At 43.0% G+C, this 27,452-nt stretch overlaps 1 protein-coding gene across 2 annotated transcripts; it reads right to left on the bottom strand.

Moving 5' to 3' along the window:
- Positions 1-179: 179 nt before the first annotated feature.
- LOC133804209 (uncharacterized) lies at positions 180-2,928 on the bottom strand. 2 transcript variants are annotated; one of them, XM_062242370.1, is made up of 2 exons: positions 2,342-2,928; positions 180-1,770 (listed from the first exon to the last, which is right to left on the bottom strand). In XM_062242370.1, the coding sequence occupies exon 2, from the start codon at positions 1,709-1,711 to the stop codon at positions 521-523; it is 1,191 nt and encodes a 396-aa protein (XP_062098354.1). In that variant the 5' UTR covers positions 1,712-1,770; positions 2,342-2,928; the 3' UTR covers positions 180-520. The 2 variants fall into 2 exon arrangements, with proteins under 2 accessions (XP_062098354.1, XP_062098353.1); XM_062242369.1 differs by lacking the exon at positions 2,342-2,928 and adding an exon at positions 1,852-2,275.
- Positions 2,929-27,452: the final 24,524 nt, after the last annotated feature.

Below are 27,452 nucleotides of genomic sequence, written 5' to 3'. Positions count from 1 at the left end.
GCCCTAAAAACATGTAATAAGACATATTTTGTATGAAATTAAATAAAAGTGCATTTTGTTTAGAATTGAATGTTTGAATTAAAGCTGACAAAAAGTTTTATGTAAATGTATATTATTTACTTAATGGCCAAAGCAATTAAAATAAGTAATTTCTCATTAAAATATAATAAAGGACAAAATAAGAAAATTATGTATATTTAAGCAGATGATAATAGTTTCCATGATAATAAAGCAAGTACGTATTAAAGCAGTTGCTGATCTACCCTCTCAACTATGTGTATTATCATGACTCAACATTTACATAAGAAACTGACGTGCGCTTCTTCAATGTTGTTTGCTCCAATTCTAAAATGTTATAAACTACTTATAATAAGAAAGACCCTCTTTATCTTCTTGATATAGTGGGAAATCAGAAGAATCAATGGACTCCTTCCCTACACCATCCAATATCTTTGAGCTGTCTATATTGCTATGAAAATCATCCTTCGTTTTAGATTCCCCGGTGGCAACTAAATTCTCATCAGTGGTTGCTATGGTAGAGTTCCTCAGTTTCAGCAGCTTTACCAAATTGCAAAATTCCCTCTTGTACAATGGACTCCGAACCATTCAATTCCATTCCCTTTTCGATAGCATTATAATCTTCAACAGCAGATAGAGTCAAGCCAGAATATGTTTGCAAATTTGTGGCTACTGGGATTTCATTCATGTTTCCCAAAACGGCTCCCAAGTATGAGTTCTTTCCATTAGAACTTAGATTAAGATCAGAACGTAACTCTGACAATGTGTTGGTTCCAATGACAGATGTAGGTTCTTTAAGCAGCAAGAATATTTCACTGTTTAGATTTGTCTGCTTATTTGACTCTGCCTTTACAGCCGCAGTTGAATACATGGTATTGTCTGAATGGGTTGAATCAAACTCACTATCTATGAAACTCACTTCCCCAGCATTCTCAGAAGCAAAAGTTTTAGCTGTCAAACTGCGATGCACTTTGTTACCTGAATCTTTCACACCAACAATGAAATCTTGAGTGTGATATGTTTCAATTTCTCTTTCTACTTCATTCTTATCCACACTGCCAACTTTCTCTTCATTGACCTTTCTCAAGCTCCTACTGATACTTTGTATGTTCTGCATCACAGCACTCGAAGCATCATCATCTTTGTAATGTTCATCTCTGGCCTCCTGGCCATTACTTTTACCTTCATTCTCTGTTAGATCTTCCAGTGATTTTGCATCCTCAAAATCAATTTCCTTGTCTTCAATCTCTTGCTCTTCAATTCCCTCATGCCTTTCTCCATCTTCTTCATCAATCAAATCTTCCACTTCATCTGGTTCTTCCTCTTCAGCTCTCTCTTGATCATGCTCATCTATTTCATCATCAACACTCCTACCTTCTTCATTATCGTTTTCTTCGAGCCTAGTTTCGTCTAAATCTTCCTTGAAATCATTCTCCTCTAGCTTTTCAACCTCAATTTGAGTGTCAACTTGGGGATGGAGGTCCCGCCTCCCAACCTTAATGAGTTCAAGCCCATTCAGCATCTTTGTTGATATCATTGAGGAGCTATCTCCAAATGCCTTATTCTTATCATGTGAGTGCTTTACTTGATAAAGCAACCAGATGCAAATGGCAAGCAACAAGCATATTTGAAGTGCGTGTTTTACTTTGAACCCTTTTGACCTCTGGTTTCTGCTAGTTGATTGCTTCAACATTGTTGAGTGTTCAAATTTATTCAACTCTACCAAATGGCTGCAGCAATTGGTACACCAATCTGTATGAAGAAACGTAAGAAACGTAAGAGACAGCCATGAACAGTACGTAGCAAGGGGCCCTGATTAAGTGAAACTCATACATGAGAAACTCCATAAATAACCACACATGAAAAACAAAACCCACAGGGCGGTCTCCTATTAAAAGCCCCAAAGAAAGTGTCCAGATTCATGGCTAATATTGAAGGATAAAAGATCGTGATCCATATAGTTTAAATATTCAGGGCTAGGCTTTATTGTGCTCTCAATACTTTCTCAGGAACACAGCCATGAACACAAAGAATAGGGAACCTTTTCGAAAAAAAGAAAAAGAAGATAGGCTCAAGGCAGTTAAGCTATCTAACTGTACATGCAAATAAATAAATTATTTGACGGTGACATATTAGCTAAACAAGAACCGCTGCGCTACTTTCTACATCTCTACCAGTAAATTTAGTATTCAACATTATAAGGACACCCAAAAGTTTTATACTGGAAAAGAAAAAAAAAATCGCAGAATTACAGCAAATAAATAAATAAATAAAAATCCCGAAAAACATAAACAAAAAAGCATGGTTACTATAAGTAGCTTACCACTGAGAAAGGAAAGGGAGCAGAAGCAGATACTAAAGATGGTCCAAAAAGAGGTCCAAAGTTCCACCCTTTATTTATAAAGGTTTTATCACATTAAAGTTCCTACCAAATGGAACATTTTTCTTCTTCTTGTTTTCTTTTTTTCTTATGGGTGTTTAATTTTGTTCTCTTGTATATGTAGGTGTACCGAAACATTATAAAGAAAGGTAAAAAAAAATAAGGATTATGTGTGGGTGTGGGTGTGGGTGTGGTGGAAAGGGTGAGTGAGTAGTTGAGGGGTGTGAAAAATGCCTGTGTTGTGTAGTGTCGGTCAGGTTGTTGGAGTGAATGAAGAATGAAAGAAACGGACGCCAATGGCAAAAGGCAACATCACACAGAAGGAATGGCACTGTTCAGTGAAGGTGACAGTGAGAAAAGGTGGCATGGCTGGCTGCAATGCCATTAATAGCTTCTACTTCACTGGCCACCTTGTTGGGTGTGTGTCTCAGTCCCCAATGTGAGGTGTTTTCCTTGGCTCATTTTATAGAAACCACAGCATGAGTATGAGCTTAGTACTACTCTCCACCTCCTCCTCCTCCTCCTCCCCTACCACGGTGTCGTTTTCAATCTTCTTCTAAAAGCCGCTATTTTCTTATCTTTTTCTTTTTTAAAATTTATATATTTCAAAGAGTTTCGGTAGAATCTTAATAAAATTCGTTTTTTCTTTTTTGTTGAAAGGAAATAAAATTCGTTTTGGCATCTCAATATTATGAAAAAAGTATAAAAGTAAACTATTATGAAAAAAAAATACTTACATATTTATTCTTAGTAAAGTAATTAATATATATTACTTTAAATCTTTTATTTTTAGCTCTATTTATAAAATTTTAATATTAGTGAGTACTCTCCAATTCTAATTAAATTAAAATTTTAATTTTTTTTCCCTTTAAATTTGTTGACACCGTTTTCATCAACTTAATCTAAGAAGAGAATCAGATTCTTTTTGTAGTAAGATTTAGAATATATAAAAAAGAAATGGATGAACACGCTGGGTTAAAATCTATCTAGTCTACAAGTCTGTTATTATCTCTGTGTAAAGCTTTCGAAGCAATTTTACCAAAGTTTTTGTATGTATTTTTTGGATCCTTTACAATGGACTAATCCATTTCTATTTATAAGGGTGATTGACGTATAGGGTTTCCCAAAATTATAAATAAAAATTATCCAATAGAGAATATTGTATAATAAATACAAATATTAGTCAAATTGTATAGTTAATACATAATATTCTCTCTTATCTCTCTAATTCGATCAAAGTCTTTAAATAGGAAAGAATCACTTAAGTCATGGGATTCGGATGAAGGCATATCTGAGGGATGCGTTTATCTTGCTCGGTGGTCTCAAGCTAAATTATGGGACTGACCTCCAAATCAAATGGGGCACTGATGTTCTTCTTTTTAGTTACACCAAGTTGAATGCTACACGAACTTAATACCTGACTCAGATTGCATATGTCTTTACCGATCTGGGTTAGTGTATGTCCCTCATTTCATAGCATTCCAAATTCTCACTAAGTTTCGATAGACTAATATTTTGTTGATTATTGATGCTTTACAAAATAAGCGAGCTGAAATTATGTATCCGGAGCTAATTTATGTTTAGCTCGAATTTCAGGGTACATCATCTGCCCTCAAGTCTTTCCTCGTGTGAGATGACCTAGTGTTCCCAGAGGCAAACACAATGGAGACTTTTCAAAGTCAATTTTGGGAAATGTGGTCACCTACCAACTCGAGTGTTTGGCCATGTGCCGTCCTCTGCTAAGGAGCAGTTCGAGTTTCAATGACAGCTGACATGAGACATCCTTACAACTTTTTTTCGCAGAATCCATGCTAGACCCCAACCCTCCGATCTAAAATCTTCTAATCCAATGGTCTAAATTCCTTGCCGAACCTTCCTTATAAATACCCTCAAATAACATTCCTTTTCACTTTTTCCTCTCTTCTTCTTCTCGGAGCAAAATATCCAAAAACCCTCAAAACACAAGAATTTCTTTCCACCCTTCAACCATCATTCTAGCCATTTTTCCACTTTTCCCGATCAGTTTAGCGATCAGAACCTTCAAGAACCAAGAATATCCTAATTTTCAATTCATTCGTGTAAGTATTTTGAAAAACTTTTTCTGTTCCTTATTTGTTCATATTTTTTTCCTGTTGCAACTAATGAAATGCGATTTCTGATATGTTTTTGCACGTTGACATGGACAGAAAAGTATTTTATAGGTTTCATTTTTTGGATTGAATGGGGAAAAGTTGGGTATTTCTCTAGGAAATTTTATGGGTTTTGGTGTGGTTTCAGGAAACTTAAAGGACATGTAATTGGAGTGGTTTCAATGAATAAAAATTGCCTCTGGTTGAGGCAATTAAAAATTGAATCTTGAGAGTGGTTTTAATATAACATGTGGCATTTTTTAGCTCATCTATATCGTTCTTGTTTACTTTTTATTAGTAGTCTCTTGGGTCGAGTTCACTAACTGTAGTTTAGGAGCTAACACGATCTCGAGCTAACAAATATGCACCAAACCTCCTTTTCTACAAGGTGTATATGTTCAGTATCTCTCCTCCATCCGAGCCTTCTTTTTCTTGTAAGCAATGCTTTATACGAGCACGCTTCCTGGTATGAGCAGAGGCAAAAAGGAGATCTCTGGAGAAGGATTTATAGGAAGTCATTCATTGTCAGAGGAAGTATTTACATCATGTTGCCGGACAAAAACCCTTAATCATAACTAGGATTCCTAGGGCCATACCATTAGACCGCCACCTTGTTGTTACAATAGCCTTTCTACTGGGAAAACTAAACTTCAACATCAAACCAAGAGATATGGGTAAACGCAGATCCTAAAAATTCGCACCCAAATCATCTCGTATAGAGCCCAAGTCGCCAATCCCTAATTTTGGGCCTGCGGTGGAGAGAGAAGTAGTCGCCAATCCCTCATAGAAAAGATCCCAAGGCTCTCTGATCTAATTGGTGTGGGTTAGACTTTGGTGGAAGGTCGTCGCAGCCAATTTAGGGCTCAAGTTCCATGCTCGATTACCCAGGTTGAGGAATAGGAGGATGAGGAAGAAGTTCCATTTTTCAAAGATTGTCGTCATCCTCGTCCTATCATTGTAACGTCCTCCTAATACAGGACTGTTACACTGTGTATTTTAAATTGTGTTAGACTTGCTAATCAAGTCGTTTGGTTATAAACGTGTAACTTAGGTTAACGTCAAGGGTTAAGGTTAAAAATTTTTGTCAAAGAAACTATTGAATTCTATTTAAAAAGTTTCATACATACATGGGATCCCAAAATATTACAAAAAAACATTTAAAAGGGTGTATATACATCAAAATTACAGCCGGCCGACCTAAGCGGCAAAATCAGGGCTACAACCCTAGTTCCTATGAGATTTACTCAGTTGTGGTGGACGAGCAGCTGCATATGTACATGCCACCACCGAAGCTCTCCAACTCATGGCTGGTCAAGCTTTCCTTTCCCCTTACATTCACCATGAAGCACCCGTGAGCCGAGGCTCGGCAAGAAAATTAAAACATGCGCCTGAACAGAGAATATAGATTTCCAAATACTTATCTAGTATGTCTAGAAGTAATAACCAACTCATATAGGCATACAATTACAAATAAAGGGTCATTGGACCATTCTGAGGCCGCTGCCCTAACTAGTTGACCATAGAGTCAACCCTAGGGCCCTTTGCCCTAGCTAAGTGACAATAGAGTCACTTAGGGTCCTTGCCTTTAGCTTTAGGTAACTAGCCAAAGAGCTAGCCAAATGCCTTATTTTCCAACGACCATTAGGTCAGCCAATGTAGTAGTACGCTGCTAATTTTGGCCTAAGTCTTTCGACCAACGTGCAGCGCACTATTGTTGTCTTTGACTAATAAGTCAAGCCTTGAACTAGGTATTCAGATACAGATAGGCATACTTCAACAATACAAGCATGCTTACATATTAATCATAATATATCATCAAGAAATCACAAACATAGTAATAACCATGTTCCTTAATGGGGCCAAGCCCTAGCTACGCAAACCATGCGAACATTCATGTAACACTTAGTCAGGTACAAAATATTCAAGTATGTTCAATCAACGAGCAAAGCGATAACTTAAACATAATCATTCTCAGGGGCCCAAACACTATTCATAACTATTATTAACAGTCGGGCAAAGCCCTAATTACATATATCACGTATTGGGTGCAGTTTTCTTACCTCAGGTCCGAGTATAGCGTAAATAAGAACGACCTTTGAGCACGATCCCAGTTCTGAGCCCCTAGTAATAACCTAGTCACAACCATAATATAGGATTCCATCAATAACGAGCAAGTAAAGGCTTTCAGACCGAATCCTAGCCTTCGGGAACTCGAATTCAACTAAACCGGGTAGTAGAATAGATCCCGAGCCCTTAGGGTTGAGTTCCCACACTAAAATACCCTCATGGGGCTGAAAACCCCTTAAGTGTTGTGGCCCCAGGGACCTACGCCGCGACCCTCCCAAGTTAGAGGCGTCAGCCTCCCTTCTCATTGAACACGCATCGCAGCGCACCTTCGCATCAGACATGGCCCCTGGGTTCAAGAGAGCCACGACACCCCGAGAACAAGACCGCGACCCGCCCTCACAAACCCAGAATTTCTCTGGTTTTTCTTCTGCTAACTCAATCAAAACCATCCCAATTCAATTCTAAAACCACAATTTAATCCCCGTAACAACTTTGATATCTTCCTAGCAACAAAACGCAACTAAAAACTAGATTAAAGACCCACCGAAATCCAAAATCTCATACTTGAGCCACAAGCTAAAGAACACCTTAAAGCTTAAGGATAACATGATATAAATTCAACTGGAACTTGGATTAAAGCATTACCTCTGCTATGAATGATGCTCTCCTAGCCACAACCAATCCCGAATCCTAACCCGAGTCTTCATTTCCTTGGTTTCCAGCCAAAATCTTCTTAACTTATCAAGAATAAACTTAGAACAACTAAAGGAGAAAGAGAGAGAGAGACAAAGAGACAAAGTCGGTTGAATAAGTGAGGTGTTTGAGTGTTTTGTGTTTTCTTAAGGCTTAATATACTTAAGCTAATCCCGAAGCTCAGGGTACCAAAACCATCCTCGAGGCAAAATGGTCAAAATTCCCAGTATTCCCTCCTAATCTCACTAACTCCAAATATATCCTCAATTATTCATTCCCATTACCTGATAACCCGATACTATGCTAAATACCTGAAATACCCCTTGACTCCTCCACCTAGAATTCCACGTTCCTCTGCCTTGGGTTTGAATAACTTTTCTGTCTACTATGAGACGTGAGCATCCGAGCTTTAATCTTCTCAATAACCTCAATGGTTCTTTGAATCACCTCAAGACCCAAATATTTCCTCTCACCCATCTCATCCCAGCGAATGGATAATATGCATTTCCTACAATACAACATCTCATAAGGTGCCACTCCAATAGAAGATTGGTAGTTGTTGTTATAAGAAAACTCTATCAGAGGCAAGTATTTACTCCAGCGCCCTTCAAACTCTAATACACATGCTCTCAACATGTCCTCCAATATCTGGATAGTCCTCTTAGACTAACCATCGGTCTGAGGATGATAAGTTGTACTAAACTTTAGTTGTGTACCCATCGCTCTCTGCAAACTTCCCCAAAACTTTGAAGTAAAGATAGGGTACCTATCAAACACGATAGACCTCGGAGTCCCATGAAGGTGAACTGTCTCTCTCACATATAGATCAGCATACTGGTTGTTATCCCTCAAAAATCCACGGATGACGTGGCAAATGAGAAAGCGACACGTGACATCACAAATCAGGGAAAAATAATGAAGTATTGAAAAAAGACCGATGAGAAAAAAAGATAGGTCCAAGTCCTATAGGAAGTCGACTAGGCCTAAACCCCCTAAGGGTGGTTGGCCTAACCCCAACCCCTATGGGTGGTCGGCCTAAGCATACCCAAGAAACCCTTGGGATGGTCGGCCCACCCTATCTTTCATAGGGTGGTCGGCCTACACTCCCAAAGACACTTCACTGGGTAAAACTCACACTCGTTCAAATTGAGATCAACAGGCCAAGCACCCAGAGGGTCATCAGGCCTAGCACCTAGATGGTCATCAGGCCTAGTACCCAGAAGATCAACAGGCCTAGCACCCAGAGGGTCATCAGGCCTAGCACCCAGAAGATCAGCAAGCCTAGCACCCAAGATCTAAATGGTCGTTGGGCCTAACACCTAAGTCTCATAGACCAACCAAGACATATCGTTTTCCCAAAGGTTTCAATCGTGCATCGTCAACCACGATCTAGAGAAAAAAAGAGAATACCCCACGATCTCATAATCATGGGGAGGTGGACACGTATCTCCACTCACAATGTTCGTGTACCAAACCACGATATCCAGTACTACTGATCATGTAACAGCCACTGGGTACTATAAATTGTTGACGGTGAAATCTCGTCAACGAAATTAGATCGGAAAACTCAAAGGTAAGTCAGGCGATGTTTATGTAAGAACTGAGAATAAACTTATGAAAGGATAAACACAGATGAACAATGGAGTGAGAAATGTATATTGCTTAATAGCTTCTGCATAAAATGAATTTTCCAACCCCCTTTTCAGGTGGTCTTAGGGTCCATTTTATAGTAGGCTCTAATGGCCTTAGATACATAGTGGTCCAGGGGACCAAGTGGTACATACGTACTGTGTCAGGGCAGTGGCTTCAGAGGTTGTGGTCGTACATCCCGTACAGAAGCAGGTGTCAGGAGGATGTCTCCACTACTTGTCGGTACCCATGTCTAATGCGTGGTGGCAGGCGTAGTGGCGCAGAAGGTAGTGGTGTCGGCTCTGACCTATGGCCGTAGACGTACGGACCATAACTCCTATCCTCGCATACCCACTCCTGGCGTTCCCACTACTTGTCTGGTAGGGGTACTATATCCGTACTCTGACTTCTTTAGGTTTGTAGGCACATTCCATATTCATGCATGTACCTTGCCCCTTGTGAGTATTCTCACCTCCAAGGCCATGGGCACGGGACCATGGGCGAGGCCATGGACGAGGCCATGGACGAGGCCATGGGCGAGGCCATGGGCCATGCCATCTCGCGAGGCCACCTAGTGCTGGGCCTCATGCGCGCGGCCGAGGCATGGATGGGGCACCATTTCGCGAGGTGCCTTACTAGCGAGGCCACCACCAGCGAGGCCACCACCAGCGAGGCCATCATGTGCAGCGAGGCCACCATCAGCGAGGCCACCATCAGCGAGGCCACCACCAGCGAGGCCACCATCAGCGAGGCCACCATCCGCGAGGCCACCACCAGCGAGGCCACCACCAGGGAGGCCACCACCAGCGAGGCCACCAGCGAGGCCACCACCAGCGAGGCCACCATCCGCGAGGCCACCACCAGCGAGGCCACCATCAGCGAAGCCACCACCAGCGAGGCCACCAGGTGCAACTAAGGCGTGGCTTCGCTAAGTACGTGGTTGGTGCGAGACAATGGGAGCCCGAGGGCATCGCGGCTCCATCACGTAATTAAGTGCTTATGGGATCTTAGTGCGTGCCTTTGATCCTTTGAGGGCATGGAATTTTGAGCCTCAACACTTGCCCCTCCAGGCTCGAGTCCAATTGTATGATGAAGTGGCCTTTATCCCTCTGTTCTAATCAGGGACTAGAGATTTCTTATTTGGTGGATTTTTGGTATCCACATAAATAAAGGACACAAGGCTTCATAAAGGGGGACTCTTTTTCCCTGGGGGAGGGCTCTCTTTTTCTGGACTTTTTGGATCGATCTTTTGGGTGAACTTGTGACAAGTGAAATTCAAATTTATCTTTGTAATTGTCTATCAAGCAATTCAATACTAAATAATAAGTGGATTAGGTTATTAGTGTTCAGAAGAACAGGGCTGAACCACTATAAATTCTTGTGTGTTTTTGTTTAGATATTTGAACTCTGTCGTATATTATATTCATTCCGTTCACAGGTCAACATTTTGGTGCTTTCATTGTGAGTGAAAAATCAAGAAACACACTTTCATCAGTTTTACGATACCTCCAAAATCCAGGCAGACAAAGAAGACGACTCCCAGGGATTCCACCACTCAGGATCCCATCGATCCCATTAACGAACCTTAGGTTGAGGTTGGAGACCAACCTGATGTAGGATGCTAACCAGAAGGAGAAGGCGCAATTTCTGGCGAGGCTGGAGGCCTTTGCTACAAAAATTTCCCTCTAGAGGGTGACTATGGAACGACAACAACAGGAGATTGATGATGTAACGCCCTGGTTACCCCAGAACAGTTACAGTGAACGGTGAACCGGAAATTTGACTCATTGCCTGAGTCCTTTGGTTAAAAACGTGTTCTAAGTGTTATTAACAGGTTAAGGTAAAAACCAATAAAAAGGAAAGGATATGTTTTATTGATACATAAAACTGTTCACGGGCCCACAAGAACATTTACAAGTTATTTACAACTCAAAAAGGTCATTACTGTTCCAAAATTATAAACCTCGCCGACCTAAGCGGCAAAAATAGGGTAAACCCCTTAGTTCCTCTGAGAACTCCTTGGCCGTGGTGGTCAAGCAGCCGCATATGTACACATCACCACCTAAGCTCTCCACTCAAGGCTGGGTGAGCTTTTCTTTCCCTTTACCTGCACCACATAGCACCCATGAGCCAAAGCCCAGCAAGAAAACATAGCCTTATATGTAAACATCATCAAATGATTATCATTATAATCACACTGAGCACAAAGCTTTCAAACAAATGAGTGAAAATCACTTGAGGTCCTGATAAACCATACTGAGTGACTGACAAGCAAGTCACTATTTCAAGTGGAAGAGTGGCTGCTAGGTAAGCCACTAGCCTTCTAGCGCTTATATTATTCATCGACCTTGAGGTCGGTACGACATTAATGCTCTTTAAGTCATTCAATGCAGAAAGTCAATTAGATCTAATCTTTGATGGCTTGCGTGAATCACACTAAGGCCATCCTGACTAATGAGTCAGCACAATGTGACCAGTGCCCAGTACCACTGCCGAACCTGACTAATAAGTCACAGCTTCACAGTTGATACTAGCACCTTTGCCAAATCTGACTAATGAGTCAGTACCATGCACAAGTGAGCAACGTTTGCTAAGTATTCCACAATCAATTCATGTCCACATTTATATAACCAACATGCCTCATGAATAACCATGCATGTCACGTTTCGGGTGCAGCTTTCTTACCTCTGGTTCGAGCTAGAATGAATAAAAGAACGACCCTTGAGAACGATCAACCTTTTGGTCCTTTAGCGGTTACCTGGTCATAACCAATCATGGGATTCCATCAATAAAATGAATAACAAAAGGTTCCCAAACCAAAACCTAGCCTCCAAGACATCAAACACTACTAAACCGGGTAGTAGGATCAACCCCGAGGCCTAAGGCTTGAATCCCCAAGCTAAAAACACATTTTTGGCCAAAATTGCCCTGATGGGCCGCGGCTCACCCATCTGACAGGGCCATTTCCCTCACAAAAACAACCGTAGGCCGCGGTTCACCATAGCCATGCCGCGACCCTTTACCAAAACCAGCAAGCACCAGCTTGCTTTCCCCTGCGTTTTCCCTCGGAACCAAACCTTCAAACCAGTTCCAAACCTCTTCCAAACACCCAATCTAACCCATAAACATCACCTATATCAAACCCTCATCAAAACCCAAGTTAAACTTCAATCAAACTTCCATCAATTCAACTATCCATCAAGAGCGTTACAAACTAAAAACTCAAAGCTAAAACAGAGTAAAACCAGAAACCAATGGCTAAAACTCATCTCAAATCCGAGATTAGACCTCCTTCAATGGCTTAACCAAGTCTACAAACTCAGCCCCTTTATTTCCTAGCTTGATTCCCCAATTCAAGCTCAAAAACACCAAAGAGGAAATGGAAGAGAATGATGCACGGGAAGGAGAAGGAAAAACCCTGTTTTTTGCTCTGTTTTTCTACAGTCCACTAAAGGTTCATATACATCCAAACCAAATGACCTAAATTCCCCTAGGTCATTTAAGGCTTCTAAGGTCATTCGAAGGGAAAAATCAGTACTTTCCACCATTCTCGTTAATTATAATTAACTCTCTCCAATTCCCGCTAATCTCGATATTCTCAAACACCAATAATTCATATCCCGTTACCCTATAATTCCCGGTAACGCTCTAATCATTAAAACACCCCAAGACTCACCCCGAGACTCACCCCGAGCCCCAAGCTTAAGCCTGTTAAGACCAAACCGATAATTAACATACCATGATCGTCTCATGCCGAATGGCTCGAACAAACCCACATTATAATGTGGTCTCAAAATATATCACCAACATGCGTACAAATATACAATTTACCCTCAACGGCCAAATTACCATCACACCCCTGTAATTATAAATATGGACACACACATGCATGCATTTAACATCATATTATAATATAATCCACATATTCATGCATTTTATCATTTAATGGCATAATTAAAGAAGTATGGCCCTCCCAGCCTACTATTCCCACCATTAAACCATAACAGAGAATTCGGGGCATTACAACTATCCCCTCCTTACTGAAATTTCGTCCTCGAAATTTACTTGAACAGCTCGGGATACTGACTCTGCATATCTGACTCCAGCTCCCAGGTCGCTTCCTCGACCTTGCTGTTCCTCCACAATACCTTAACCAAAGGTATTGTCTTGTTCATGAGGACTTTATCTTTCTTGTCAAGTATCTAAACAGGCTGCTCCTCAAAGGAGAGATCTGGCTCAAGCTCCAGATCTTCATAACTCAAAACATGACTCTCATCAGATACATACCTTTGAAGAGCGGATACATGGAACACATTCTGCACGGCAGACAACGCCGGAGGCAAGGCCAATCTGTAAGCCACCTGACCAATCCTCTCCAGGATCTCAAATGGACCTACAAATCTAGGACTCAGTTTTCCTTTCTTCACAAACCTTCTCACCCCTTTCCATGGCGAGACTCTGAGGAAAACATAGTCTCCTACCTGGAACTCCACGTTCCTGCGCTTGGGATCAGCATAGCTCTTCTGTCTACTCTGAGAACCAAGCATTCTAGCTCTAATCTTCTCAATAGCCTCACTGGTCCTCTGAACTGCATCAGGACCTAAGTATCTCCTTTCACCTGTCTCGTCCCAATGAATGGGAGATCTGCACTTCCTACTATACAACATCTCATAAGGTGCCACTCCAATGGTAAACTGGTAACTGTTGCTGTAGGAGAATTCTATCAAAGGCAGATACTTACTCCAAGATCCACCAAAGTCCAGCACACATGCTCGTAGCATGTCTTCCAAAATCTAGATTGTCCTCTCAGATTGCCCATCTGTCTGAGGATGATAAGCTGTACTGAACTTCAACTGTGTCCCCATGGCTTTCTGCAAACTCCCCCAGAACTTGGAAGTAAAAGTGGGGTCCTGATCTGACACGATCGACCTAGGTGCACCATGGAGCCGCGCGATTTCTCTCACATAGAGATCTGCATGCTGATCAACGATATACGTAGTCCTCACTAGCAGAAAGTGAGCTGACTTGGTGTAGCGATCCACTATCACCCAAATAGAATCATGCTGACCAGTAGTTCTGCGCAAGCCCACCACAAAATCCATTGTGATGTCTTCCCACTTCCACTCTGGGATATCCAGAGGCTGCAATGACCCTGCCGGCCTCTGATGCGCAGCCTTGACCTGTTGACATGTCAAGCACTTAGCCACATACTCTACTACATCTCTCTTCATCCCCGGCACCCAATATAACGATCTCACATCCTGGTACATCTTCGTGGTGCCTGGATGCAAAGAGTAAGGTGTAGTATGAGATTCATCCAAAATCTCTCGTCTCAGTGCAGTGTCTAGCGGAACACATATTCGCCCCTTGTACCTCAACAAGCCTAACTTAGACACTGTATAATCCCTGGATGCTCCAGCCAGAACATCCTCTCTAATCTTGATCAGCTGTGGATCACTCAACTGACCTTCTTTGATTCTCTCCAACAGCGTAGACTGCAGCGTAATGTTAGCCAACTGGCCCACCAGCAACTCTATACCAGCTCTGGTCATATCATCTGCTAACTCTCTGGCTATCAGCCTCATACCATGAATCTGTCCCAGACCCTTCTGGCTCAAAGCATCAGCTACCACGTTGGCTTTCCCTAGATGATACAGAATCCCACAATCATAATCTTTTACCAACTCCAGCCAACGCCTTTGTCTCATATTCAGGTCTTTCTGGGTGAAGAAGTATTTCAGGCTCTTGTGGTCTGTATAGATCTCGCACTTTTCTCCATAGAGATAATGCCTCCATATATCTTCAAAGAAAAAACCACAGCTGCCAACTCTAAATCGTGAGTAGGATACCTTTTCTCATACTCCTTCAACTGACGAGAAGCATAAACAATTACCTTCTCTGATTGCATCAAAACACAGCCCAAACCCTGATGAGAAGCATCACAGTAAATCACAAACTTCTCCTGATCTGTGGGAAGGCTCAAAATCGGAGCTGTAATCAACCTCTGCTTCAGTTCCTGGAAGCTGTTCTCACACTTATCTGACCACACAAAATTCTGGCTCTTGCGTGTCAGCTCAGTCAAAGCAATGGAAATCCTTGAGAACCCTTCCACGAAACGCCTGTAATAACCCGCCAATCCAAGGAAACTTCTAACCTCAGAAGCATTCTTTGGCCTTGGCCAATCTCTGACCGCTTCGATCTTTGCTGGATTTACCTTAATCCCCTCCTTACTGACAATGTGTCCAAGAAAGGATACCTGAGACAACCAGAATTCACACTTCTTGAACTTAGCAAACAGCCTGCGTTCTCTCAGTCTCTGTAGAACCAACCTCAGATGCTGCTCATGCTCTAACTCAGTCTGAGAATATACCAGAATATCATCGATGAAGACGATCACAAACTCGTCTAAATAATCCTTGAACACTCTGTTCATCAGATCCATAAAAGCAGCAGGGGCATTAGTCAATCCAAATGACATAACTAGGAACTCATAATGCCCATACCTGGTATGAAAGGCAGTCTTCGGTATGTCTCCCTCCTTGACTGTAACGCCCTACATCCTTAGAGTCGTTACTAAGTGAGTTTAAAATCGTGCTTTCAACTCGCTAATCAAGGTTTTAAGTCAAACCGTGTAACTAAGCCATAATTAAAAAGGAAAACATTAGAAAAAGTAGTTTTTCATAGCAAATCATAAAAATTTACACTTGGGATCCCAAAACATAGTTTAGAAAATATTTACAACACAAAACTGTTCTGAGCCAACCAAACGACAAAGTCTAAGTTCATTTACAAGCATCTCCCCAAATCCCCTAGCTGTGGCAGCCAGGCTGGCCAAACATGTACACGCCGCCTCACGCCTGCTGTACTCATGGTTGGTTGATCTTCTCCTTACCCTTACCTGCACCACAGAGCATCTGTGAGCCGAAGCCCAGCAAGAAAACCCATAACAGATAACATATGCAATACACAAGTCAAGCATTTAAACAGGCCACCAATGGCTAAACACATATGGCCTTGTCGTCCCAGGCGTTTACCAAGCCCTGGGTTCGCGGACCACGCCGTAAGGATATCCCAGGTATCCTTTTAGGGGCTCGCCCTGACAACTCGCACCCTACGTGCTCAACGCTGCTCCCGGCCCCTTTCCATCCTCGGCCTTGCACTCAACGTGCCTGATACCGTTCCCGGCTCCACGCCGTTCCCGGTCTACACTGTTCCCGGTCTACGCCGTTCCCAGTCTACGCCGTTCCCGGCCCCACGCCGTTCCCGCTCTACACCGTTCCCGGCTCTTGCCGGATAAAGAGCTACGCTCTGCAATTCTAGCATATAGGGCTCGGCCCTGCATATCATTTCCATTCAGCACATTGGGCTCAGCCCTGCACACAAGCTCTATGGAAACAGGGGTTTTCTTACCTGAGTTCCGAGCTTCCTAAGCATCGATGCCCCGAGCACAGTCCGCTAACGTGAGCCTCGCCGAAATCCTAGTCACAACACATAACAATATCCGTCCATCAAATTCTAACCCAATAATTAACTCCGAGCCACAATCCCTAACCTTCGAGACCTTGAATTCTATCAATCCGGATGATAAAATCCGACCCGAGCCTTACCCCTTGAGTTCCCAAGCCTAAAATACCATTAAAACTCAATCTGACACTAAGGGCCGCGGCCCCACCAACAAGAGCCGCAGCTAGCCTCGAAACAGAGGCTAGCACCTCACTGACCCCCACACGGGCCGCGGTGTGCATGAATCTCTCGGCCTCCCATGGCCGCGCGCGCACGCGGGCCGCGGCGCTCGACACTGAACCCAGATTTTCTCATCAGTTTTCTATCCTTTCCTCAAGCCAATCTCCACCAAAACCAAGCTAATAATCCTAGATAATAACACCATCATTCCAGCTCAATATCAACACTAAAACCTAACAGAAATCTGCTCCAAAAATACAGCTAGAACACCCAAAAATAGCCTAGTTCCTACCCACATGCAAAGCTTGGAAACACAGCTGAAACTTAAGCATAACTTCCATGAAAAAGCTTCCTTCTTGCAAATTTTAACCTCTGAAGTTGAACCTTAATCCTCAAGCCTTAAGCTTCTAAGTTGTCACAGCTGAACCCCTTGCTTATGCTAGTTTGCACCAAGAATTCCCTTTGAGTTTCTCTTGAGTTTTGTCTTAGAGAGTGAAAAAGAGAGAAAGGCAAAAGCTATCTTCAGTTCAAAGAGAGTATGGGTCGGTTTCTCATGTTTCTAAACAGTTCCCCCTTTTTGTTTTATTTAACTTAAGTCTAAAGGGTTACCTCAAGGCTCGGGTACCAAAACGTCCCCGAGGGCAAAAATGGTAAATTCCCCAAGTATTCCCGCCTAGACATTCTATCCTCAAATATATCTCCAAATATTTATTTTCATGTTCCAATAACCCCATAACTTATCTACTACCCAGATTACCCCTCGACTCGCCCCGAGTCCGAATCTCAACCCCGTTGTGACTCTCTGGCTAACCACTCCCCAGGACTGTCTCGGGTCGTGCTGTACAGACATATCACACATATACAACATACATCTCATTTATCACATTTATGCCCCTAATATCCAGACGGGGCCCACATGCACATTTAACTCAATCAAACATGCATCATAATCATATACACACATAAATTCACATATAAGCATATTAAACCACTTATTGCCCTCCAGGCACACTAGTCAAGGCCCTAAGCCTGATTAGAAAATTCGGGTCGTTACATTGACCCTCAACTGATGATAACCAGAACGAAGGTCAATCTTTGAGAATACCTTCTTACCTTGCAACTGATCGAACAGATCATCTATCCTTGGCAAAGGATACTTATTCTTAATTGTCAGCTTATTCAGTTCTCTGTAATCTATACACATTCTTAGAGAACCATCCTTCTTTTTCACAAACAGCACTGGCACACCCCAGGGTGAGAAACTAGGTCTGATGAAACCCAAGTCTAGCAGCTCTTGCAACTGTACCTTTAATTCTTTCAATTCAGCTGGGGCCATTCTGTATGGTGCTCTAGATACTGCCTCCATCCCTGGTGCCAGTTCTATAACGAACTCAATTTCCCTGTGTGGTGGCAATCCTGGCAAATCTTCTGGAAACACATCCAGAAACTCACAGACTAACCTGGTATCCTCTGGTCTCACTGGCATGACCTAAGTGGTATCAACCACACTGGCTAAGAACCCAATGCAACCTCTTTGCAGTAGATCTCTGGCCCTCAACACAGAAATCATAGGAATGCGAGGTCCATGCACAGCACCCACAAACACAAAAGGATCCTCACCTTCAGGCTCAAAGGTGACCATTTTCCTTCTACAGTCAATATTTGCTCCATATTTTGTCAACCAATCCATACCCAGTATCATATCAAAGTCAGTCATAACCAACTCTATCAAGTCCACTGATAACTCTCTGCCCTCCACTGTCACTGGCAAAGATCTGACCCACCTTTTGGATACCACTAACTCTCCAGTGGGTAACAAAGTACCAAACCCCACAACATAGAAATCACAAGGTCTACACAACCTATCAATAATGCTACTAGCAACAAAGGAATGTGTAGCACCAGAATCAATCAACACATTATAAGGGACTCCAGCACTAAGAAGCTGACCTATAACAACTGAGGGGGAAGCCTTAGCTTCTGCTTGTGTCAATGTGAACACTCGAACTGGGGCCGAGCTGTCCACCTTCCTGGGTTCTTCTTTCCCTACCTAAGGGAAATCTTTCTTAAGATGACCCATTGCTCCACACAAGTAGCAGGCCTTTGCCCTACACTCTCCCAAATGGTGCCTTTCGCATCTAGGGCATTCAAGACGAGTCTTCCAGGCTTCACTACCCCCAGGATGACCCATTGTAATACCACGGGGCCTCCTGTCAGGACCTGGAACTGGGAAGGTGTCAAGAACCTTCCTCTTCTGATCACTGGGGCCAACACCCCTACCAGAACCCACAAATGGAGGAACTGTCCTTCTGAAATCCCTTCTAGCTGCACTGTCATGTCAGATCTTGGTCTCTGCACTCTCAGCTGTGAGTGCCTTCTCAACCACCCGTGCGTAGGTATTAACCCCCGCCATAGTGGTGATACATACATCCAGGACTAGTCTAGGCTGTAGCCCCTAGAGGAATCTCTCTCTCCTGGTCCCATCAGTGGGCACCAGTTCCTTGGCAAACTTTGCCAAACGGTCAAACTTTAAGGCATATTCAGTAACTGATAAGCTTCCATGAAGTAGCCTAATAAATTCCTCAGCTTTAGCTGCCCTGATGGCATCATTGTAATACTTTTCATTAAACAAGGTCTGAAACTCCTCCCAGCTCAGGGTATTAACATTCTTGGTCTGGGCAATCACTTCCCACCAAATCCGGGCATCATCCCGAAACATATAGGTAGCACAGGCCACCCTCTCACTACCAACTACCCTCATAAAATCAAGGATAGTGGTAATCATGCTCATCCATTGTTCTGCCTTGGCAGGATCTGCACTGCCCTAAAAAACAGGAGGTTGTTGCTTCCTGAACCTTTCATAAAGAGGTTCCCATTTATTTCCTACCTCGGGCAGCTGTCCAAGTACTGGCATTGACACAGAAGGTGCCTCTGATACATTAACCACTGCAGGCACTTGTTGCTGTCTCAGGAGACGAAGCTCCTCCCCTTGTTTCAACACTGTAGCCTGCAACTCATTAAACAACTGCTGCCAGTTTGCAGGAGCTGGCTGTGGAATCTGAGACTGGTCATTTTCCTGACCCTGGCTGTTATTGTTATTCTGGCCTTGATCACTCTAGCCAGCTGTAGTGTCTGTCTGTTCTGGGTTCATTCTTATCTGATACCTTGCTGAAACATTAATCAATACGGCCAGTCAGGTAGTAATAACTAAACCTCTTGCCACCTCACGGTCCAAGAATAAGCAGACAATTATCATATTCCACAATCATTCAATATTCACAAGCAGATACATGTTTATGGCACTCAGCACTCATCATGTATCACATTACAATTCATAATATTTCAGGGGCACAGGTTCAACACGGTGTCTCATGCATACAGGTAAAGCATATGCACCACATTTAGGTAGTTATGCACATAACTACATAAAAAGTTACCAAACCATGAGTCGAGCTTGACTTCAGTGATGTGTCTACATGCCCAGCCAGTCTACAGGATCCTTAACCTTGGCATTGCTTAGATACCAAGTTGTAACGCCCTGGTTACCCCATAACAGTTACGGTGAACTGGAAATTTGACTCATTGCCTGAGTCCTTTGGTTAAAAATGTGTTCTAAGTGTTATTAACAGGTTAAGGTGAAAACTAATAAAAAGGAAAGGATATGTTTTATTGATACATAAAACTGTTCATGGGCCCACAGGAACATTTACAAGTTATTTACAACTCAAAAAGGTCATTAATGTTCCGAAATTATAAACCCCGCTGACCTAAGCGGCAAAACTAGGGTAAACCCCCTAGTTCCTCTGAGAACTCCTTGGCCGTGGTGGTCAAGCAGCCGCATATGTACACATCACCACCTAAGCTCTCCACTCAAGGCTGGGTGAGCTTTTCTTTCCCTTTACCTGCACCACATAGCACCCATGAGCCAAAGCCCAGCAAGAAAACATAACATTATATGTAAACATCATCAAATGATTATCATTATAATCACACTGAGCACAAAGCTTTCAAACAAATGAGTGAAAATCACTTGAGGTCCTGATAAACAATACTGAGTGACTGACAAGCAAGTCACTATTTCAAGTGGAAGAGTGGCTGCTAGGTAAGCCACTAGCCTTCTAGCGCTTATATTATTCATCGACCTTGAGGTCGGTCCGACATTAATGCTCTTTGAGTCATTCAATGCAGAAAGTCGATTAGATCTGATCTTTGATGGCTTGCGTGAATCACGCTAAGGCCGTCCTGACTAATGAGTCAGCACAATGTGACCAGTGCCCAGTACCACTGCCGAACCTGACTAATAAGTCACAGCTTCACAGTTGATACTAGCACCTTTGCCAAATTTGACTAATGAGTCAGTACCATGTACAAGTGAGCAACATTTGTTAAGTATTCCACAATCAATTCATGTCCAAATTTATATAACCAACATGCCTCATGAATAACCATGCATGTCACGTTTCGAGTGCAGCTTTCTTACCTCTAGTTCGAGCTAGAATGAATAAAAGAACGACCCTTGAGAACGATCAACCTTTTGGTCCTTTAGCGGTTACCTGGTCATAACCAATCATGGGATTCCATCAATAAAATGAATAACAAAAGGTTCCCAAACCAAAACCTAGCCTCCAAGACATCAAACACTACTAAACCGGGTAGTAGGATCAACCCCGAGGCCTAAGGCTTGAATCCCCAAGCTAAAAACACATTTTTGGCCAAAATTGCCCTGATGGGCCGCGGCTCACCCATCTGACAGGGCCATTTCCCTCACAAAATCTACCGTAGGCTTCGGCTCACCATAGCCATGCCGCGGCCCTTTACCAAAACCAGCCCTGCGTTGTCCCTCGGAACCAAACCTTCAAACCAGTTCCAAACCTCTTCCAAACACCCAATCTAACCCATAAACATCACCTATATCAAATCCTCATCAAAACCCAAGTTAAACTTCAATCAAACTTCCATCAATTCAACTATCCATCAAGAGAGTTACAAACTAAAAACTCAAAGCTAAAACAGAGTAAGACTAGAAACCAATGGCTAAAACTCACCTCAAATCCGAGATTAGACCTCCTTCAATGGCTTAACCAAGTCTACAAACTCAGCCCCTTTATTTCCTAGCTTAATTCCCCAATTCAAGCTCAAAAACACCAAAGAGGAAATGGAAGAGAATGATGCACGGGAAGGAGAAGGAAAAACCTGTTTTTGCTCTGTTTTTCTACAGTCCACTAAAGGTTCATATACATCCAAACCAAATGACCTAAATGCCCCTAGGTCATTTAAGGCTTCTAAGGTCATTCCCAAGGGCAAAATCGGTACTTTCCACCTATCTCGTTAATTATAATTAACGCTCTCCAATTCCCGCTAATCTCGATATTCTCAAACACCAATAATTCATATCCCGTTACCTTATAATTCCCGGTAACGCTCTAATCATTAAAACACCCCGAGACTCACCCCGTTCCACGAGCTTAAGCTTGTTATGACCAAACCGATAATTAACATACCATAATCGTCTCATGCCGAATGGCTCGAACAAACCCACATTATAATGGGGTCTCAAAATATATCACCAACATGCGTACAAATATACAATTTACCCTCAACGGCCAAATTACCATTACACCCCTGTAATTATAAATATGGACACACACATACATGCATTTAACATCATATTATAATATAATCCACATATTCATGCATTTTATCATTTAATGGCATAATTAAACATGTATGGCCCTCCCGGCCTACTATTCCAACCATTAAACCATAACGGAGAATTCGGGACATTACAGATGAGCAGGTCCAGAGGATGATCCAGAGGGAGTAGGAAGTTTACTGAAGGCACTAAGAGGTTGTTGTGGCCCTAGAGGCGTCTACTCAGTTAGCCTGAGCTAATGCTGAAGCTGCTGCTCAGGCGGTAAGGGAGACTCAGGCCAAACCAGCAAGGATGTGAGATAGCTGTAACAGGGAGTCCCAGGGGAGGAGTCGAACCCCAAGGACACTCTCAGAACCAATTTCTCAGAGAAAGGATGAAGAGGCACAATCCAAGACTGCCTCCTCCATGATTAAGAAGAATAACACTTCTTCTCAGAGTAAGAGTATTACCAACCCGAAGGCCCCCTCCCAGGGGGATTGATGAAACAACGCAGGAGATGAGGGTCAAATATCTGAGAGGTATGACTGGAATGGAAATGGCCGCTCAAAGTCATGTAGGAGGAGAGGCTCGGGGGCAGGGTCGCACTGACAAGGGCAAGGCGAACCTACCACCCCTATACCCTTAGTCTCTCAAAGGAAAGGAATCGATGAACAACACCAATATTGTGTTCGATAGGCTCGTGAAAGATGCACAACATCAGGATCTAAGGGAGGTCATCAACAGGAGGACCAATGCTTAGGAGGGGGTACTAGGGACATCTACCCCACCTGGAGCAGCGATCCCACCAACAGTGCAGGCTCAAATAGATGCACTCGTCATGGCTACCAGGGTCTGACAAAGAAAACTTTTGATGTCGAGCTTGGTCATAGAAGTGGGAGTCCCTTCAGTGCTAATATCCAAGCTGCTCAACCACCACCGACATACAAGACCCTGAAACTCCCAACATACACTGGGAAGGAGCACCCAATATGACACATTGGAAAGTTCGAGGATCAGATGGAGTTACTTAGTGTGGAGCATGATTATAGGTGTAGAGTATTCCCTACCACTATCTTTGACTTAGCTCAGGAATGGTATTGGAAATTCAAACCTGGACCCATCACTTCTTGGGATCAGTTCAGGAAGGAATTTTGCAAGGTCTTCAGTGCCGGACAGATTCAACCAGTTTATGCCAATCAGCTAGCTGACATCAAGAAAGGGAAGGATGAATCCCTGACGGACTACATCCAAAGATTCATGAGAGAGGCAAACCGAGCGTCCACAGTAGGAGATGAAGGGGAGTTCTTTGCCATCTCGGCAGGAATAATTTATCGTAGTCCCTTGTGGGATATCATACACAGGAACCCCATCAACACCTTGTATGAGTTCCTAGACCGAGAATACAAATACATGAAGCTAGATGACACTATCATGAAGGGAGAAAAAGGCATAAACCATCCGACCACTGTCAAGGTAGGTAAGAACGACGCAAACACTCAGGGCAGCAATGGGGGCAATGATAAGAAGAGGAATACCTCAGGGTCCGAGCAGGGTGGAGAAAAGAAAGCTAAGTCAACACTAGCCGACAAAGAACCTAAGAATCAGCCTTACCAGCCCAGGTTCACCAAGTATACCATCCTGACTACATCAAGGGCTGAGATTTACTTGGAAATATACCAGGGAGGTACCATACCGAAAGCCACCACCCTTGCATTTAGAAGGAAAGAGGGACAAGAATAAGTTTTGCCATTTCCATAATGATTATGAGCATGACATAAACGTGTGCAAACAATTGAAGGATGAGAAAGAGTTTCTCCTCCGATCAGGAAAACTCTCAAGGTACCGAGTCATGACCGAAACTCCGAGCAAGAATCCAGAGTTCCAAAGGCAGAGGAGTCCATTACTGGAGCCAGCGGCCGTAGACTCCACATTGGATACCATATGTGGGGGGGGCCCACATAGCAAGCAACAGTAACAATGCTTGTGAGTGATATGCAAGGACCCTAAGACATGAGGTAGGGGAGTCTTCCCAGTGCATGGCAGTCAAGGAGCGGTCTCCAAAAAATCCAAAGTATGAAAGTGAAACTCTCACTTTTACGGAGGATGATGCTAGGCACTTGAGGTACCCCCACAATGACCCTCTGGTCCTTACCATTCAAATCGCCAATGACTGAGTGAAGAGATGCTTGGTGGATACAGAAAGCTCAGTAGATATCATCTACAAATCATCCCTTGAGAAGATGAAGCTCATGGTCAAGGACTTGACACTTTGTTCCCAAGTGATATATGGGTTCACGGGAAAATGCCTAGCAGCAGCAGGAACTATCAAACTACCAATCACGGTGGGGGATGCCCCCAGGTACAAGACTGTGATGATAGAGTTCCTTGTGGTAGATTTCTCATCGGCTTACAATGTAGTGCTCAGGAGACCCTTCCTGATGGCATTACACGCAGTAGTGTCAATCTGGCATCTATCTTTGAAGTTCCCCCCAAGCGCAGGGCAAGGAAGCATACAGGGTAACCAAAGGGAGGCACGAGAATGCTATTATGCGTTAGTGGTCAAGGCAAAGAAAGGACCATGTGTAAACAACATGGTAGAAACCTGTTGCGAAGAGAATGAAAGAATCGATGAGATTGTCAACATGGAAGTTGATGTTGAAAGAAGCACTCTAATAGAGTCGGGGGCTCCTTTTAACAAAGATTTGTTATTATAGCAAGCTTCCCAAAGCAAGGGAAATGACATCGATCCTCAGTTTGGGGATGAAATCACGGGGGTAGGACTAGTAAAAAATCTTGATGAAGTCTCACTAGATGAGGACCCGACTAAAGTAATTAAAGTCAGGAAGGACCTAAAGGTGGAAATCAAAGCACGGTTGGTAGAGTTTTTGAAGAAGAACCAAGATGTATTTGCCTGGTCACATAAGGACATGGTTGGAATTTGTCCATCCGTGATAAGCATATCCTTAATGTGGACAAAAACCACCCACCAGTGCTACAAAAGAGGAGACTGCTTGACAAAGACCGATCTCAAGCCCTGAAGGAGGAGGTCGAGTGGCTCAAGGAAAACAGTTTTATAAGGGAGGCCTACTATCTAGATTGGGTATCAAACCCCGTGCTAGTCCCAAAGCCAAACGGGAAGTGGAGGACATGCTTGGACTTCACAGATTTGAACAAGGCCTAACCCAAAGACTGCTTCTCATTACCTAGAATAGACCAACTAGTCGATGCAACTGCAGGACATGAAATACTCTCATTAATGGATGTATATTCTGGGTATAATCAAATAAGTATGCACCCTCCAGATGAGGAACATAATAGCTTCCGGGCAGACAAGGGATTGTACTGTTATAAGGTGATGATGTTCAGCTTGAAGAACGCAGGAGCCACCTACCAGCATTTAGTGAATGGCATATTTCGAGACTTGATCGACAAAAATATGGAGGTATACGTTGATGACATGTTGGTCAAGTCCAAAGAAGCTGGAGGGCATGTTCGAGACTTGGAGGAATGCTTTGCAATACTTAGAAAGTATAGCATGAAGTTAAACCCTCTCAAGTGCTTGTTTGGAGGTGGTTCTGGTAAGTTTCTCGGATACATAGTCAATTCACGTGGAATCGAGACTAACCTCGAGAAGATCAAAGCATTGATCGACATGAAGTCACCTACCACAATCAAAGAAGTGCAAAGCTGAATAGGGAGAGTAGCTGCACTAAGTAGGTTCATATCGAAGTCAACAGACACATGTGTCTCCTTCTTTAACCTACTGAGGGGCAGCAAGAAGATCCAATGGATCGAGGAGTGCGAGAAAGCTTTCCAAGCCTTGAAGGAGCTTCTCGCTCAACCTCCCATCCTAGCAAAGCCAATATATGGCAATCAACGCTGCTTTGGTAAAAGAAGAGAACAGGGTACAACACCCAGTGTACTATATTAGTAAAAGGCTAGTAGGTGCGGAGTCTAGGTATCCCTCTCTTGAAAAGTTAGCCTACTATTTAGTAATCGCCTCTCGAAAGTTACGTCCATACTTCCAAGCTTACTCGATCCGAGTCCTGACTGATTAACCGCTGAGATAAGTTCTTCAGTAACCAGAGGCCTCGAGATGATTACTCAAGTGGGCAGTGGAACTAGGATAGTTTGATATCACTTAACATTCGAGGACGGTGATAAAAGGACAAGCATTTGCAAACTTCATAGTCGAAGGCACCAACGTTAAGGACCCTTCCTACCAATTGAAGAATGGAGATACCGAGAAGGAAGGAGATACTCCTGTATGGAAGCTATATGTTGATGGAGCATCCAATGAACACAACTCATGTGCAGGAATCATACTGATCACTCCGGAGAATCATCGAATCCATTACGCTCTCAGATTTGGATTCAACGCTTCAAACAACAAGGCTGAGTACAAGGCATTATTAGTAGGATTACACTTATTTCGAGATGTGCATGCATAGTCCCTGGAGATATTCAACGATTCCTAACTAGTAGTGTACCAGGTACTGAGGGAGTATCAAGCTAAGGGACTTAGGATGGAGCAGTACCTGAACAAGGTGAAGGAGTTGTAGACACAGTTCAAGAGATACTTGATTACACAAGTCCCGAGGGAGCAAAATGCCAATGCTAATGCCTTAGCCAAGCTTGCCAGTGCCAAAGATACAGACACCCTAAATGTTGTTCTCGTTGAACACTTGGCGGAAAGAAGCATAGCCGAGCAGGAGGCAAATGTATTATTTTCAAATTATCTATGTAATAGCCATTGTGCTTGAATGAATGAATGAATTTAATTTCTCAAGTTTCACTTAATTTATTAAATTACATTCAACAAGAGACAGATCCTAAGACCTTGTCGTCAAATCATCGAATCATGTTTGATTTTGGTCCTTGAGGGACCTATCGACCCATACGATCAAAATGAGAGATAGGTCCTAGGACCTTGTCATCAAATTTTTAGATCATGTTCGATCTTTGTTCTTGAGGAGCCTATCGACCTATACGATCCAAAAGAGAGACAGGTCCTAGGACCTTTTTTCCAAAATTATGGATCATGTTCGATCTTGGTTCTTCAGGAGCCTATCGACCTATACAATCCAAACAAGAGACAGGTCCTAGGACCTTGTCGCCAAATTTATGGATCATGTTCGATCTTGGTTCTTGAGGAGCCTATCGACGCATACGATCCAAACAAGAGACTAGCCTGAGGACCTTGTCGCCAAATTATTTGATC

Source organism: Humulus lupulus, chromosome X, assembly GCF_963169125.1.
Source record: "Humulus lupulus chromosome X, drHumLupu1.1, whole genome shotgun sequence".
In the NCBI taxonomy this organism is placed as follows: Eukaryota; Viridiplantae; Streptophyta; class Magnoliopsida; order Rosales; family Cannabaceae; genus Humulus; species Humulus lupulus.
Note: the sequence above shows the minus strand (reverse complement) of the source record. Positions and strands in the feature narration are given on the sequence as shown.

Excerpts from the sequence above, each read along its gene's own strand:
- LOC133804209 (XM_062242369.1), bottom strand. The coding sequence starts at position 1,879 with ATGTGTGGTTATTTATGGAGTTTCTCAT. Across the intron at positions 1,771-1,851 it reads TTATTTATGGAGTTTCTCAT|ATTGGTGTACCAATTGCTGC; the intron begins GTATGAGTTTCA and ends TTCTTCATACAG.